The sequence below is a fragment of the Pieris brassicae genome, chromosome 13, assembly GCF_905147105.1.
Source record: "Pieris brassicae chromosome 13, ilPieBrab1.1, whole genome shotgun sequence".
NCBI lineage: Eukaryota > Metazoa > Arthropoda > Insecta > Lepidoptera > Pieridae > Pieris > Pieris brassicae.
The window spans coordinates 1,165,990-1,181,059 of record NC_059677.1 but is presented as its reverse complement, the minus strand read 5'-3'; the positions used below and the strand labels follow the sequence as shown (position 1 = coordinate 1,181,059).

The 15,070-nt window shown below is 35.5% G+C and overlaps 1 protein-coding gene across 2 annotated transcripts in view; it reads right to left on the bottom strand.

The window, feature by feature from the left end:
* Positions 1-15,070, bottom strand: part of LOC123717849 (lutropin-choriogonadotropic hormone receptor) — a 133,082-nt gene that overhangs the window by 15,158 nt on the left and 102,854 nt on the right. For both annotated transcript variants that reach the window (XM_045674099.1, XM_045674100.1), the window contains exons 7-9: positions 11,729-11,797; positions 11,224-11,364; positions 956-1,096 (exon numbers count right to left, since the gene is read on the bottom strand). In XM_045674099.1, the coding sequence (XP_045530055.1) occupies positions 956-1,096; positions 11,224-11,364; positions 11,729-11,797 (351 nt within the window). The remainder of the gene's footprint in view (positions 1-955; positions 1,097-11,223; positions 11,365-11,728; positions 11,798-15,070) is intronic.

Here is a 15,070-nt window from a genome sequence, read left to right as displayed (position 1 = left end):
AAATGATAACATTATGAGCTGGGATTATAATTCAAATTTGAATATCATAATTACGTTGAGTGATGGGACTGATTTGATCTTTGTAATTGAATTGCAGACCGGACATATCATATTTTTAGCCTTGACTTGTTAAAGCTATGGCGGAATCTTAGAAAGAATATTAAGAATATCCATAGCGCTAAATCTTCTCTATCATAAGCCACATAAACACCCTCACGTAAATACCTTCATTTTCTCCACCATCACAACACACCCTAATAAGGTATCATTTTGTTAAAAAATGTATTCAATATTTTTCATTGATTTGTAATATTTCTGGGGCTATATAATTTAAATCGTTTATGAAAAACCTGAATATCAAATTAAAATTTTCTTAAAGTATTTAATAATAATTAAAAAATAATAAAAATAAATTTAAAAAGTGTATCTTTAAATCTGGCAGTATTTCCTCGCTTTATTGCGATACAGGTACCGGCAAACTTCTTGAGCATTAAAGAAGAGAATGGGGGGAAGTTTGCGCATCGTACACAGCGCGGGACACAAACACGCGGTCGACATATCACTCTCCCTCCACCGCGCACCGAAGCCGAAATGGAATAAATCTGAGGGGTGTGCCAGTGCGCATGTGCAACACCTCGTTACGGCCCAAGCCGAGGCAGGAGACACACTTGCGCCAGTCGCGGGAAAAAGGCCCTTTCATACACTTGATCTATTTTTATTGGTATTAAAAAAATCATCACGAAACAGATGCAGAATTCTGAAGATCAGATTTTCTGGCTTCAATGCTTGCTGGAATCCTTATGTTTTCCTACATCATACGATAAACGATGGAAGACATTGGTGCTGAACTTTAGCAGCATAGGTTTAGGGTTATGAGTCAACAATACAGACCAGTGGTCTATGCAGACTTCTCGACACGAGCATATTTCTTATAAGAAAGAAGTACTTTACTTACAATGCCCGTAGTTGAGGTGCATGGGTGCATAAATGGCTTGGCAGCTTGGTGAGTCTTGCACGGTCCACTCGGAGCGTACGGAGACGTGTAGTATCGTTCAGCGATGGAACACCAGGTAGACCACGGGCTTCTGATAGGATACTGGAAAAATATCATTAAATTTAAGATGGTTATTGACATGTCCTAAAACTCAAAATTTCGAACGTCTAAAATATATTGTTCTAAATTTAAATTTACTGCCAGTTCTTAAATCCAGAGCGCAGTTTGAGAAGAACTGGCGATAAATTTTAATTTTATAAATTCGCGAACTCGATAGAGCGAACTAGGATGTTGTGGAATAAATTATGGGGGTACAAAGAAGTACTGAAGGCAGAGATACCAATATATGTACTTAAAGAAGAAAGTCTAAGTCACGAGTATGTTGTATTTTTATCGGTAGTCAATTATGGATATATGACTGAATAATAACAACTTGTCAACGAATATTGGAAGGAAAAGATCGGAAGTACAGATATGAGAAACAAAACAGAAGCTATTGATGTACCCATTGAAAAAAAGTGTAATGGAAGTGGGCGGGCCATAACGCTAGCATGAACAATGGCAGATGGACCAAGAGGGTAACAAAGTCGAATGGGCCACCAGGAAAAAGAAAAAGAGCTTAAGGAAGATTGAGAAAATTGGGATAAAAATTCTCAAGACAGGGAGAGTTGGAATCAATTGTAGGAGGCCTATACTCTTTAAAATGTTTAAAAAAATATATAGTGTAAACACACAAGAGTGAAGTTTGTATCTGTTGTGTATTCTATATTGAACATTCGCTCCAACTGTGAAGGAAAATATCGTGAGCAAACCGCCTTGCCTTTGACAGTAAAATTCAGGCTGTCAGGCTAATCAACTACTGGGCTATTGACAAACGATCATAAAACAGACGCAAAAATCTTGTGCCCAGACCGAAAAAGGTTGTATCGTATTAACAATTCGGTTAGGGCTTAACAAAAATCATTTAAATTTAATATTAGTAGCGCCATCTATGTGTCAGCCTACGAACTTTTAGCCCACTTAGTTACTGTACTTGCTGTATTGCAAAGAAATCACGCATTACAGCGAGAAAATGCCGCCATTAAAGGTACACCGTCACAGAGACCATTTTTAACTTTATTTTAGTTTTCTATTTATACATTTTAATTATTACTATCATTACTATAAAGGTTAATACAACTGTTATGTTTGTAATATATTATGAGAGTGAACATTTATTAAAAAAGTACGTGAATTGAGAAACCTGGTCGAAGGTTTAGTTTAGCTGCTACAGTGACCCTGTTCCATAACCGACTCTTACAAATATGGTTTATCAGTTAATTACATTTTATAGACTCATTACTCGCGCTTAAATGGGATTAGAGCTTGTTAAAATATTTTTAAAATATAGACATTATAGTCAGAAGTATTTTAAATAACCATCATAATTAAATTTAAATAAATTAGCACACCAATGCAACAATTACACTAATACGTTGGAGTACCAAGATTTGTTGGTACTTCAACTGGTAGAACTCGAATTTAAAAGAAAATTAAAACAATTTTATCTCAGAGCAATGGCAATACTGTGAGCTGTCATTGTCATTAAATGTCAGAAAGCTCATAAGTTGACATTAAAGGCAAATTAACTAATACCTGTGGTATATTCGATTTGCCAATATTATTAGATCTACAAATTACTGACTGTTTGATAATAATAATTTCGCAATCGTGAATCTTATTAGTTTATTCATTAATGTGATAAAACTATTAGGATCTTCAAAAAAATGATAAGTTACATTTGTAAAACATTTTGTTTTAATTACACACACACACCTACACACTTGGAAGCGTAATTAACTAAACAATCATCACACTTGAAGCCAATATTTTTTTTTATTTGTTCACATAAAATAATCCATCAATATGAGCCCTTTAGTTTTACCGAGTACCACACTCATAAATTGTATTTTAACATTCCAGTTTCTGATAATGTCCAATAACATAAGTGTCATTTATATTTGTTAACCCTTAGATAAGCAAAGTTAGTTTTTGTTAGCGTCGCAACCCCTCTACCCGAATGTTATGTATGTATAGGTTATAAGCTCATATTTTAAACGACTTAAGTCAGTTGTTACTCAGCTTCAAACAAAGTGTTTTATTTGAACATCTCGATACAAAAAAACCGACACTGAACTCTATTCACGTCTCCACCTTAAACAGCTCCAAATTTTTCATCACTCACTCGGCAATGGTGTACCATGGAATAATGTGGTGGCGCATACTCCATAACCCCATAGAAATAAATTAAAACATCATGATTTGTGAATAGTGAGGTTGGGTCGGACCAAAACCAGAACATACTAGAAAAGGGACAGTTCAAAACTACTCTGAACCGCTGAACATGAATTATTAATGTGGATGAGAGATGATGGGAGAGTGAAGGAAACGAGGTCTGTCAGACGTATGCAAGTGGTGTGCCTTAGTCTTTGCCATCCTTCGGGAAAAATATGTGAATGTATTTTTTTATATATCAGCTCCACATTGGTAAAAGAAATATATATATATAATGAATCCCTATTTCCTTTGGTCACGGCATCACGCGTGAACGGCTGGACCGATTTCGCTAATTCTTTTTTCTTGTGTTTGTCATATTCAGGAAAAGGTTCTTATAAAAGAAAAAAATAAGAAAATTGCGCGGAAAATTGGAAAATTTAAGAATACTTAATATATTAGGTATGAAATTGGCGTTTTGTCGTACTGGCTACTTTGACCTCAAATACCTCCTCTTTGGTTAGGAATTTCAAATCCAAATTTGCCCAGATATTTACTAATGTATTTGTGCTTCGATGACGGTCATTAATTTGTTTTTTTCTTCTGTTTTTTTACTGTTTGCGTCACTCATTTTACAAAATGGAAAAATTAAAATATCGCATTATTTACGAGTACGAGTTCCACCGTGGCACTAGTGCTGCGGAAACGACTCGAAGGGTGAATGATGTGTATGGCGGTGCAAAAGAAAACACAGTTCGTTTTTGGTTCCAAAGTTTTCGTTCTGAAAATTTCGACCTGCAGAACAAGCCCCGTGGACGGCCTGACACCCAAGTTGATAATGAAGTATTAAAGGCTATTGTGGAAGCGGATCCATTGCAAACCACGTCCAAGTTAGCTGCGGTATTAGTGATAAAACTGTTTTAATTCACTTGAAGCAAATTGGGAAGATTAAAAAACTTGAAAGGTGGGTACCTCACGAATTGAAGCAAACCGGCAAACGCGCGTCGACTGCTGCGTTACATTACTGAACCAGCACAATAATGAAGGTATTTTAAACCGAATAATTACCTGTGATGAAAAATGGATTCTTTACGATAATCGGAAGCGCTCAGTGCAATGGTTGTATCCTGGCCAGCCAGCAAAATTGATTAATATAATGAAATTAAAACGAAGATCGATTTAAAAGTGTGAAGGTAGGAACTATGGATATTCAGACCAATCTCGGTTAGATAGATTAGAATCGTCAAAATAACTGTTTCTGAGAAACTCCTGTGACTGATGATTTCAGGGAGCGTTGATCTCTTTGAGAAAATTGATAAAGAAAATGGAAAAATGAAATGTCATCTCCTTGTCAAGTTTATCGACGTGTCGGAAATTATTCATGACTTTGCGTCACACGCCGGATGTAGGTTTTACGTGTGATAAGGCGGATTATACACTAATAATTGTTTTATTGTTTTACAGCAAAAACGAATAATAACAATCATAACTAAGTGGACAAAGATTTAAGAGGAGTAGTGTTGTTGACACTAGACCTGGTGCTTTTCTCGTTAAAATTATATGCTCATCGTGAGCAGGAAGATATTAAGCAGCCTATTTAATTTATTATGGATATGGTTTGCCTGCATATTGCGTCTGGCGAAGTCAGTCCTTACTGTCCTTACAGTCAGACCAACGACAACATCCCCATTAAATTTTAGATACAGCCTACGTTACTACGAGAATTTAACGATATTAGAAGAAACTTTATTCTAACTGTCTTCGTAAATGGCAATAGAAAAGATGTTAAATTGATTCTAAATTTACATTTATTACCAGTTCGATTTGCGGACAAGAAGAACTGGTAACTCTCCGCCAATATATCAAAAGTACATATTTATATTGGCACGTTGTTTGGTAGCTTATATTTACTTAAGTTGCGATAAAAACAAACACAAAACCGCGGCGGTTTAACTGCAGTGCGGTTACGTGCCAGCGCTGGTTGGTAACACCCCTTCAACTAACGACATTGCCAAGTTGTGTCCGATAAACACATTAAGTGGTATTTGTAGCGGGGTCAAGCGAGTGCCACCGTATCGTGTAATGATTTTAGCTCTTAACGTTATCTCGTGACATGTGATAATATGAACAATTTTAATGAACCCCTGGCTTCGAGTGCCTCCAGTATCAGTATATACCCCTGATACGTGGCAGACTTGACTCGACTACTGATAATTATATTTTAAGTCCATTTATTGTGGTTGAATATACAGTTGAGGTTTGTTATAAACGTTTTTACCACATCTATTAGGCTTTCTTTCTCTATTCGCATCCAGCTAATTATTTTATGTCTTCTATTCAACATAAGGGCATAACTCTTTTCTCCTTCTCCCCATTGGTCCTTCCCATATCGTCTTTAAAGTCCAGCTTTTATCTGTGCATTTTGCTATATACCCATTGCCACTTCTATTTTATGGCATAATCTAAGGCATCTGTAACTTGTTTATCGTCGTTTTTTTAAAGATCTGCCTACTATAAAAACTATATCATTATAAAGTGTTGGAACATATACCAGTGGCAATACAAAGTGGAGCCCATCCCATCCCCTCTTCTATATTTATAAACCATTGTTGAAGTTCACAAATGATTTTGCTTAATACACGAAATCAGCCTGAGCTAAATAACATGATCAAAAAATGAAACACATATTGCAGTGCAGGATTATTTATTAGATTTGTAAACTTAGAAATAAAGGTTTACGCGAGTGTAAATATTATCTGAAGTGCGGTGGAAAGGACAGCCGGGAAAAGAGGACAAACACTTTATTGCTTCAGCTACGGAATCGGTTTTCGTAATAATTTTATCGCTATATTAGATTTGTGTCAAGGGAATTACAGGTAGAATCGATGTTTTTCTATTTTCCCGGCTATTTATTTTGTTTTTTTTTCTCAAACATCACGCAAGTTACAAGGAGGACAATCAATATACACATGTGAAAATGACATGAGAATCACAATCGAGTAGCCGCAATATCGCAGCACCACTAACGAGTGGACTGGTTTTCTTTGTAATAGAGAAGTCTCACGAGTAGAATTTAGTTTGATTTATATTGTAAAGTCTAGAGGACTCCTATGATAGAAATGTAACGGAATTTGTCTGATACTCCCGCTAAGTATAGTGTCAAGTCTAGACTCTTAATTTCCACTAGTGTGGTATGATGTGGTTGAGATTAATGCTAGGACTGCTGTAAGGTAACAAACGTGTAAACAAACAAATAATGAGACGGCTACAGGTAAAAAATCGTCATTCGACACTTTGCTACCCAAATCTGTGTTTGACAGAGCGGAAGACCAGACTTCTAAGCACTTACTCGCTGGACCGATCTTGTAAATGCACCTACCAGTCTTTTTCCAGGCGCAGAGGCTTGCCGAAGACACACTAACACGACCATCATAAATGAAGAGTGCCAAAGAAGAAGGGTTATGAAACGATAGAAGCCCTAGCGAGAAAGGGAGCAAAGCTCGACTTTTCCTGCGTTCTAATTTGTCTAATCTACACAATAAATTATATTTTTATAGCATATGTACTACCCCCAAAAACTTCGTTTCTCTGATTCTTCTGATTTTACTTAGACTACCTTTTAAGTAGATACCAACGGTGAACATTTGCTATGCTACCCTAGGAACTGGTCAGTTTTTCGGAATGAAAATTTCTATGAATTTGTCTTTATATATATCTCAGAGTTCAAGTCATAAGTTTTTAATTATCAAATAAATAATATTTTTTGATCGTGTATTACCATTTCCCTAATAATATAATAATAATAAGCCTTTTTATTTCTTGTTTTACAATAGTTGGTAGGTAGTTAGATTATGTAAGTAATATATATGAAACATATTGATGTGAAACATCTATAGCCGCACGTAAAACCGATGTCTGGCGTGGCGACGCTATACGATGGTATATATATACAGTCTATATGAAGTCACTGATTAAACGAATTAAGTAGTCACGATTTGAAATAAATTCGCAAATTTTTGTATTGAATGAAAATAAATGTTTATTCAATAAATAGTCATCGATATCTGGAAAAAAATCGTAATATTTTATTTTATCATTATGACATATTTAGTTCCTATCACAATATGTTATTTTCTACATATTACTTTTACAAAATAATGTCGATGTATGGTAAACAGGAACCTCGGTATTGCTGAAGGCCTCCTCCAAAGATGGCCATTTTTGTCGGTCTTGTCCTATGGAGTGCCAGTTTATGCCAGCTGATCTTTTCAGATCATCTTCCCAGCGGTCTAAGGTTGGTGGTCCTTTCCATTGGGTAACTCGTTTGGTCCAGTTTCTGCTAGTCATTCTCGGTACATGGCCAGCCCAATACCATTTCAGTTTTTCAGCAAAAGTTAATGCGTTTGTAACTTTATATTTTATGTCCTATGGCCGCAATGTGTGTAAAAATCATCAAATAAGAAAAACCTAAACATAAATTTACACGACACTTTTATAACAGTCTGTACAGCGACTTTCCCTACTATCCTTTAAAGGTGGGGTGAAATTGTGAGGTGAAAAGGTGGAGTGGGGTGGGGGGAAATTTGAAAACTGAGACTTAATAACGGGACTTACAGTTGGGACTTAAAGGGGGGGGTAGTGTGCAACCCAAGGGTTACTGTGTACCTGGGTAACACTGAAAATGTTAAGAACTGGCCAGTGAGAAGCATTTCTAATGAAAACTTTTTTTGAATTTCAATTTTAGAACTAATGTAGTATATTGCATTCATTTGTCATTTGTTTTTGTGAATTGGCGGCAAATCTAAAACTCTTTTTACACGTGAAAATTAACCTTATTTTCGGTGAGTGATTTATTATTAAATTATATATATTGATTCCCTATACTTAAACGATGAAAAGAAAAGAAACACCTTCGCATGGACTGGTGAATACTTTACTATGGCAGGTGTCGAGATAATGAGTAATCCGCCATACAGTCCTGACCTGGCGCCCTGTGACTTTCATTTATACAAAATAACTAAAGATAAAATTCCAGGTTATCGCTTTACGAGCCCCGAAGATGCGGTGAAAGTGTACGAAAATGCCATAGAAGAGGCATTAAGAAGCATAAGGAAGCATGGGTCCACTGCTTTTCTTAGTGGCTCCATCAAATGCCACGATTAGTAGAGAGGAACGGAGATTACTTCGAAAATCAATAAAAGTATTGGCAACTTTCTACATTAAGCCGTTTTTCATTTTCTAAAACACTCAGTGTTACCTGGGTCCTATGGGATGTCCGACGGCAAAGGCCAAGTTTGCAATACCAAGGGCTAGAATTTGTTGCATAGATCCCCGTTTTCAAAGAAGATGCTTACGGCCTATTTAAATGTTCGCAGAGTGAATTCACAGTAGCGATTTTGTATATACTATGTGTTTAATTTTATATTTTACTAACGTACCCGACAGACGTTGTCCTGTCTTAACTATGAATATTGATTTCGAATTGGTATAATTAGCTAAATATGCTTTGTGATATACAGTTTTGTTGGTATTCCGACATGGGAACAGGCGACATATAACAGGTTATGTGAAACACAATTCGCGACTGTAATTAATTTATATGTATTTTATCAAAATAATAACTCCGATCGAAGCATTTGTTTGAAACTATATTCAGTTTTCTTCCATCCTCTTTGACGATATTTGCAGCACGCATTCTGTCAATGTCGTGTCAAACGCCATAAGGTTACATCAAAAAAGTCAGGATAACTTAATATGGTGGTTAAGTATTCCTAAATTTTCCAATTTGACGCGCAATTTTCTTAATTTTTTCTTTCATAAGAACCTACTCCTGACAATAACAAACACAACAAAATCATTAGCGAAATTGGTTCACGTTCAATTGATGCCGTGACCAAGGGAAATAGGTATTCATATTTATATATATGTAAAGATTTTTCTCGACATTACCATATTAGTGTAGTCTGTATGTATTTCTGTAATAAATAATGAATAAATATTATAAACACAGCCAGTCCCTATTAACCCGTGTGTTTGCTGAGTTTAATACAATACCCCAGTTTTAAAATAACCTTCACAAGTTTATTTCCATCTGAACTTCTGAAATGGCTAGTGGTAAACAGAGACGCAACGTCGCCACGGATTGGAAAACAGAAGTTGTAAAACTTTTGTAAACAAGATATTTTCAACTAAGTTGCAAGCTTTGAATTTAGAACGCAAAGACATAAATTTTCAATCTGTACATCGTTGTGCGAAATTAGGGGCTGGACTGACGGTTTTAAAGATCACACGCGTCACAATAAGCTGACACCCTGAAGTTAGCATAGTCAACGTTTTAAAATAAAAAATGTAATGCAAAGAAATGTCTTTGTTTATGTAAAAAAATTTTTTTGTGATATTTAAATAATCTTTATTAAACTAGATAATGCGTTATAATACAACTATCAATGTATTAAATACCTTTTTTCTATTGTGAGTGTCGTTCTACAAACGTAGAATGCGGCGAGAGATAAAGCATTTAAAAAGATTTTTATCAGGTAGAAAGATGTGTAACTCCTAACGCGTGTGCATAACACACATGTTTTATTTTTGACAACTACCGCCAAGTTTTTAGTTTTTAATACATGTGTCTTTACTAAGACACCGTGAAAGATCGTAATGTTCCTTAATGTCTTAGTAAAGACACATAAAATTAAAAAAAAATCCTCATTATATATAACTTTTCACTTTGGTCGACAAATTTCACTTCAAGTTGGCAATTAACTAATTCACGTACTTGTGGACGAAGGATGAGTTTGGCTGCTAAATGTGGAATAATAGCCACAAAACATCGTGGAAAATGTCCAGAAAATGTCAAGCTTTGATGAGTATTGGTACGACTTGATGAAAAAAAGTACAAAAATATTCTTGCCTATTTTGCCGAGCGATTGTTTGGCCGTGTACATATTTTTATTTTTATTCATTTATTAAAGCTTACCACATCATACGCTGTACTTAATCTACTGCATATTTTATGTAATCTTTCATCTAAAATGTATGACAATTGAAGTAAATATAAGTGTTTCAAAACAAAAATGAAAAATCTAAAAATACAATTTAAACATATAATACAAAAAAAATCATCAGCAAAACAGCGAATTAGATTCGAGATAGTCACCAAACAATGCTTTCTCGAAAACCGATCAGCCCACTACCGAATATATCCAGCTCCGGATAAGCGCTGTTCAATCCGTTAAAGTCGCGAAGAATTCGAAAGAGAGTTGCTTGTACTCCTAGGTTGGTTTAGTAGGAGGTATTTGGAGATATTTCTGATTTTAGACCTGGGGAATGAGTACGGGACGACAATTTCAATATCATCTAAGAGGTCACTGCTCTGTATATGATTATTTAGCAGTTTATAAGAAGAACAGTGATATTATATTAAATTTTTTTAGTCGCTCTTGGTACGTGAATCTATGTGAAAATCCTCTGCTTATAAAAGCTAGTTCGTTAAAGATATTATATAAAAAAACAATTGCCAGAATCCCATCCTATATTAGACTATAAATATAAAACCTACATCAGACAATTAAATTCAGTAAAATCGTAAATCAAAATTATAAATACGTACAATTATTACAGTAATTACAGTGTTGAAAGAAAACAATTTTTAAAAGCGGATTAAAGCTGTTATTATAAACTTCTAAAACTCACGGTGTCCGCAAATACCCGTCATCTTTTAGTCGATACCAACTCAGGGGAAATAAATACAAATAACACAACTTTCTCTCCAGCTGTGATACTTTTGACATTCAACACCTTTTGTCTTCAAACCGTGACCACGCACGCTGTTAAGCACGCGAAACGTCGGAAAAAAATCAATTTAAAATTATGTAAATAATTATAACTTTATAATAATACAAATAGCTTTAATCCGGTTAAAAAATTGTTTAATTCAATGTGTAAAAGCTATGTTAACCAAAGACAATACTACTTACAGTGTTGTTAGCCTGGGCAGGTGTTCAACCGCCTGTGGGTGAAGCCGAGACAGGGGATTCCCTCGAAGCTCCAAACGGGTCAACCGCGCACACGTCTGCAATCCCACAGCGACCTGCTCTATTCTGTTGTTTGCTAGTGACCTGCATAAAAAGTCCAGATGAATATTGAACTTCTACTCTACGGGTAAGATACATAGTCCTGACTGTCCAAATAGTTCACGACTTAGACAGTGGATGTACGCAAAATGTACACGGACAGTAGGATGTAGGCATGATATGAGTTCTGTGGCTATTTCTTCCGTGCGATTTTCATCTATGAGGTCGTAGGTTCGATCCCCAGCCTTGCACGAATGGATTGTTTGAACAGTGATAGAAAACTTCGTGAGTAAACCGCCTTGCCTTAGAACTAATTATTTTCAATCCTTGTCATTACATACTCTTTCCACACTGCTCACGTACCTCATGTTTTAATATATTGGCTAAAAATAGTCATGTATGGACTTACAAATCTTCCAACATTGGTAGTAGGTAGATAGCAGGCGGCAACTCCGTCAGCAAGTTATCTTCAAGCCGTCTGTTGAAAATAATATTAGTTTATAGCACACTGTTTTCTCTCTCTTTGTCTCTTTTTGTAATTACGCTGTGATAGAAAGAGATTGTTTATTTTAAAGTGATTTGAATTTAGTAGACTTATACTATGACATTTTTTTACGCGCAATTTAACTTCTTATATGTAAAAACTACATCAGGCCACCAAACTTTTTTGAAACTCCTTTTTTATAAAAAGGGCCAAACGGAGGCTAATCTGATATTAAGTGAACCCATGAAAACTCTCAATGCTACAGGGCTGGTGTGTTGCCAGTCTTTACAGAATTCTCTAAGTGGCTTTGTAGCGACAGGTCCGCCCTATTTATTTTTAAGTTTATCGTTAATAATGTGAATAAGTACTCGTTCGTCTCTTTCTGTCAAATTTTGTTAATACAACATTATTAACAAAATTTGACGACGATATTTTCGGCTTCTTTGACTCCTCGTGACAAACTTAACCTCAAAATAACTTTATTTATATAGGCAAGCAAGTCCACCTTTTTTTACATTTACATTTAATACCAGTTCGCAAGTCGTAGAGCGGGCAAAAAGAACTGGCAAGAAACTTTCCGCCACTCATTTTAATCGCTATGTTTTAAGTCATACAAGCTGTTTGAACTTGAGATAATCATACCAAGGATTTGGGTCACTTAAATAATCGTTAAATTTATAAATTTACGTGTAAAAGTTTTGAATTTATTCAGTGATTTCTGGGAGTTTGTTGTAAAAATGAATACATCTTCTATATAAATAGTGGTTTATCTTCTGGAGCAGTTCTTAGAGCAGTGTTGGCCTAGTGCCTTCGGCGTGTAACTCTCATTCCTGAGGTCGTAGGTTCGATCCCCGGCTGTACGCCATTGGACCTTGTACGTCTTTAACATTGGCTCGAACCTCGAAACTGGGTGAGAAAACCGTCTTGCCTTAGACCCGTGTGTCGGGCACAGAAGGCTGATCACAAACTTGCATATTAAATTAACAAATTATCATGAAACATATACAGAAATCTGAGACCTAAAAAGGTTGTAGCGTTTATTGTATATATTTTTTATTTGTATATATATAAGATTGGAAATAAACGTGCTTTATTATTATACTGTATGTTTGTAGCGAAATTCATAATAATACTGAATTATTCCTGGCAGGAGGTATTTATATAAAATAAATAAAATTGCGAGCCTTTCAAGAGAAATGACGGTGTTCAGTATGATAAATGTTTTTGTAAGGAAAGGTAGGAGGGAACTAATGGCAACAACGCTTTACTTATGAACATTTTCAATTTAAGGAATGAATAAATTACTAACAATGCATTATAATGTGTAAGATTTGTAAACTCTCTTAAGTACAAAATTCCTGTGTCGGTTTCCAGCTCTTCCATAAGTTAGTTACCTCATTTTTTTAATACAGACGTTTAGCCCACTTGATGTTAAGTAACATGCGGATCGTTGAAGAACATGCCTGTCCAGGTGATGCCTATTTAACCACCGAAAATTAACCCATATTAAACTGTCTTGAATGGGTCAAATTCAAAGTTAAAAATGATTTATTCATATAGGCTTATGAACGTCAAAAAAAAGAAATATACATTAAATGCTTCTAATTTTACATTTACTGCTAGTTCTCAAATCAAGGGCGTAGAACGGAAGAGAAGAACTTGCAATAAACTCTCCGCCACTCTTTTTAATCGCCAAGTTTTTCTTTTTTTTCCACAACGTTTGTAAGGAGCTGCAACCATCACACCATGATCCATCAGCAGGAGGAGCACGCACTTACATTCTCGTGGGAACAACACACCCCCTTCCCCTCATAAGTCTCTCTCCTTCACCACACCCCCTTCCCCTCATAAGCCTTTGCTTAATTTATAAGAAACGACGATCAACAAACGAGAAATCGTGCAGAATGGCATCAGGGAATGTCAACAACAAAAGGGTGAACCTTCAGTGTGTTTCTAGATGAGCGTTGTTTGAATGGGGAATTAGATTATGAAGTTCCATGGAGCATCCTCCGTAGTGTAATCTATAGAAAAGTGCAAGGCAAGCAACTGAACGGTGATGGTCAAGAGTTAAAAGATGAGATTCAACGAGTGAAACGTCGTCTATAATTCGCTTAGGCCGCCTCTCAAAAGCATCCGATGACATTTGGTTAGGGAGATTAAGAAGCTATTCTGGTGTGAAGAACTGTTGGACTTTTGGCAAAATGCCAATGCCTAGCACCTGGGTAAGGCACAAAGTAAATAAAACGTCCAAACTTGAGACAGGCCGACGACGCCAAATAACACCATAGCTATTTGTACCGCCAGAAAGGTTGGATACAATCCAAAAGTATTTTTTTGCAACTTATAAGGCAGGACTGGGTTTTATTTGTGTTAAATTGAATCAGGTTCACGTCTAGAAATATTGTCCTTATCGTGTTCTCACGTTAACACAAATAACTACGCAAAATCTTAGTTTTAAACGTAGCCCGGACGTTCACGACCAATAAAAATAACCACGAAAAGGACCACATCGCGGAATCTTAAAAGAAGTATCAAGGGCTAAATATATAGCGCTAAATCACCTGCATCATGAGTACACCCCATATACACTCCCTCATACTCACCACATACACATTCTCACTTTCATACCATCACACAAGGCAGCCGAAGGAGGTATTACTTAGTTAAGTGTATTTAATATTTTATCCTTTCGTAAATGTTTGTTCCTTTTGTATATTATGAATGCCATCTTTGGCTATATGTTTGGTATAATTGTTTTTGTTATATATAATTTAGTTTAGCCGTAGGGAATACGAAAAATATACTTTCCAGACTATAAAATAATTCCTATCGTAAACAAAGATGAACGTAAATAAATCTTGAATATAATCTCAGGGTTGCAAATAAAGTGAAAAATTGCATCCCCCGTGTTATTAATAGCGAGTGGAAGAAATATGGATCTTAAAACTGATTTAAGACTGGTTTATAAATCTCATTTATTTATTATTGGTATATGAATACTAGTTTTTATGAGAAACTTTGTAAAAATTACAGGAAAAGCGATTTCAATGATAGATAATACTTAATTATACATATTGTTACAAACACGGATTGACTGCAATGTTTCTAGATGTTTCCACCAGTTATAGAACTTTTCAGCAGGCTGAAATATGATTTCAGACCGTTTCAGGAGAGGGCCAATTACATATAATTGTAATTTGCATAATGTTAGCCTAGTTTTCAAGAGGCTGAAACGTTTTTTTCAGACAGTTTCAGAACATGTGTAGT